Genomic DNA, 1,371 nt, shown 5'->3' on the forward strand with positions numbered 1-1,371 from the left:
GGCGTATCACCTGAGGTCAGGAGTTCTAGACCAGGCTGGGCAACGTGGTGAAACCCTGTCTCTACTAAAAATACAAAAATTAGCTGGACTTGGTGGCGGACGCCTGTATTCCCAGCTACTCGGGAGGCTGAGGCAGGAGAATGGCTTGAACCTGGGAGGGGGAGGTTGCAGTGAGCTGAGATTATGCCAGTGCACTCCAGCGTGGGCAATAGAGCAAGACTCTGTCTCTAAATAAATAAACAAATAAATAAATAAATATTATTTACCTAAAAGCAAAAGTTTAGAGGTGTTCCAAAATTTAACTCAATGTGATAACCAAAGGCAGCCGATCGATGGCCTTCAGGGAAACCATAAGTATTTGAGGACTGTCAGTGGAAAGGTAATTTGGCAGCTGCAGGTCTAGGGCAGCTTGAAACAGGAAGCTTTTCTCTGATCCAGGTATGGGGAGATGAGACCCTGGATGAGGGCAGTGACTGAGGAAGATAAAGGGAGAGGTCAGAGACATTCCAGTTATAAACCATAAGACTTGGGTGACTGCCTAAATGAGGAGGAAAAAATTCTCCACTTATGAGCCTGAGAGTCAGTTCAGAAATATGGTACTGGCAACATGAGGTAGCTTGCCCAGTTGCTCTGTCCAAACAGATAAAAGGATAATTAACCAGACCAATGGTTCTCAAGTGTGGTCTCCAGATCAATGTAGTCAGCATTACCTGGGATTTTGTTACAAATGCAAATTCGCAGGCTGTACCCTAGATGACTAAATCAGAAATGCTGGGAAGGGGCCCTACAACTTGTGGTTTAAGCTCTCCAGATGATTCTGATGCACATTATTATATTATTGTGAGACAGGGTCTTGCTCTGTCACCAAGTCTGGTGTGCAGTGGTGCGATCACAGCTTACTGTAGCCTTGACCTCCTGTGTTCAAGTGATCCTCCCACCTCAGCCTCTCGAGTAGCTGGAACTACAGGCACACATCATCATGCCCAACTAGTTTTTGTATTTTTAGTAGAGATGGGTTTCGCCATGTTGGCCAGATTCTGATGCACATTTAATTTTGAAAAACTGAACTAAGCCAGTCACATTTTTCTCCTTTTTTTTGAGATGGAGTCTCACTCTGTCATCCAGGCCAGAGTGCAGTGGTATCATCTTGGCACCCTCCACCTCCCAGGTTCAAGTGATTCTCCTGCCTCAGCCTCTCGAGTAGTTGGGATTACAGGCATGCACCACTATGCCTGGCTAATTTTTTTTTTGTATTTTTAGTAGAGACAGGGTTTCATTCACCATGTTGGCTAGGCTGGTCTCAAACGGCTGACCTCAAGTGATCTGCCCAGCTCGACCTCCCAAAGTGCTGGGATTACAGGCATAAGCCAC

General features: G+C 45.8%; 1 protein-coding gene across 1 annotated transcript in view; it reads right to left on the reverse strand.

The window, feature by feature from the left end:
* GTF3C6 (general transcription factor IIIC, polypeptide 6, alpha 35kDa) overlaps positions 1-1,371 on the reverse strand; it is a 45,217-nt gene that overhangs the window by 38,854 nt on the left and 4,992 nt on the right. The window contains exon 2 of the mRNA XM_011952882.1: positions 317-473. Coding sequence (XP_011808272.1) covers positions 317-473 — 157 coding nt within the window. The remainder of the gene's footprint in view (positions 1-316; positions 474-1,371) is intronic.

Source organism: Colobus angolensis, unplaced genomic scaffold, assembly GCF_000951035.1.
Source record: "Colobus angolensis palliatus isolate OR3802 unplaced genomic scaffold, Cang.pa_1.0 Scaffold35, whole genome shotgun sequence".
Lineage (NCBI taxonomy): Eukaryota > Metazoa > Chordata > Mammalia > Primates > Cercopithecidae > Colobus > Colobus angolensis.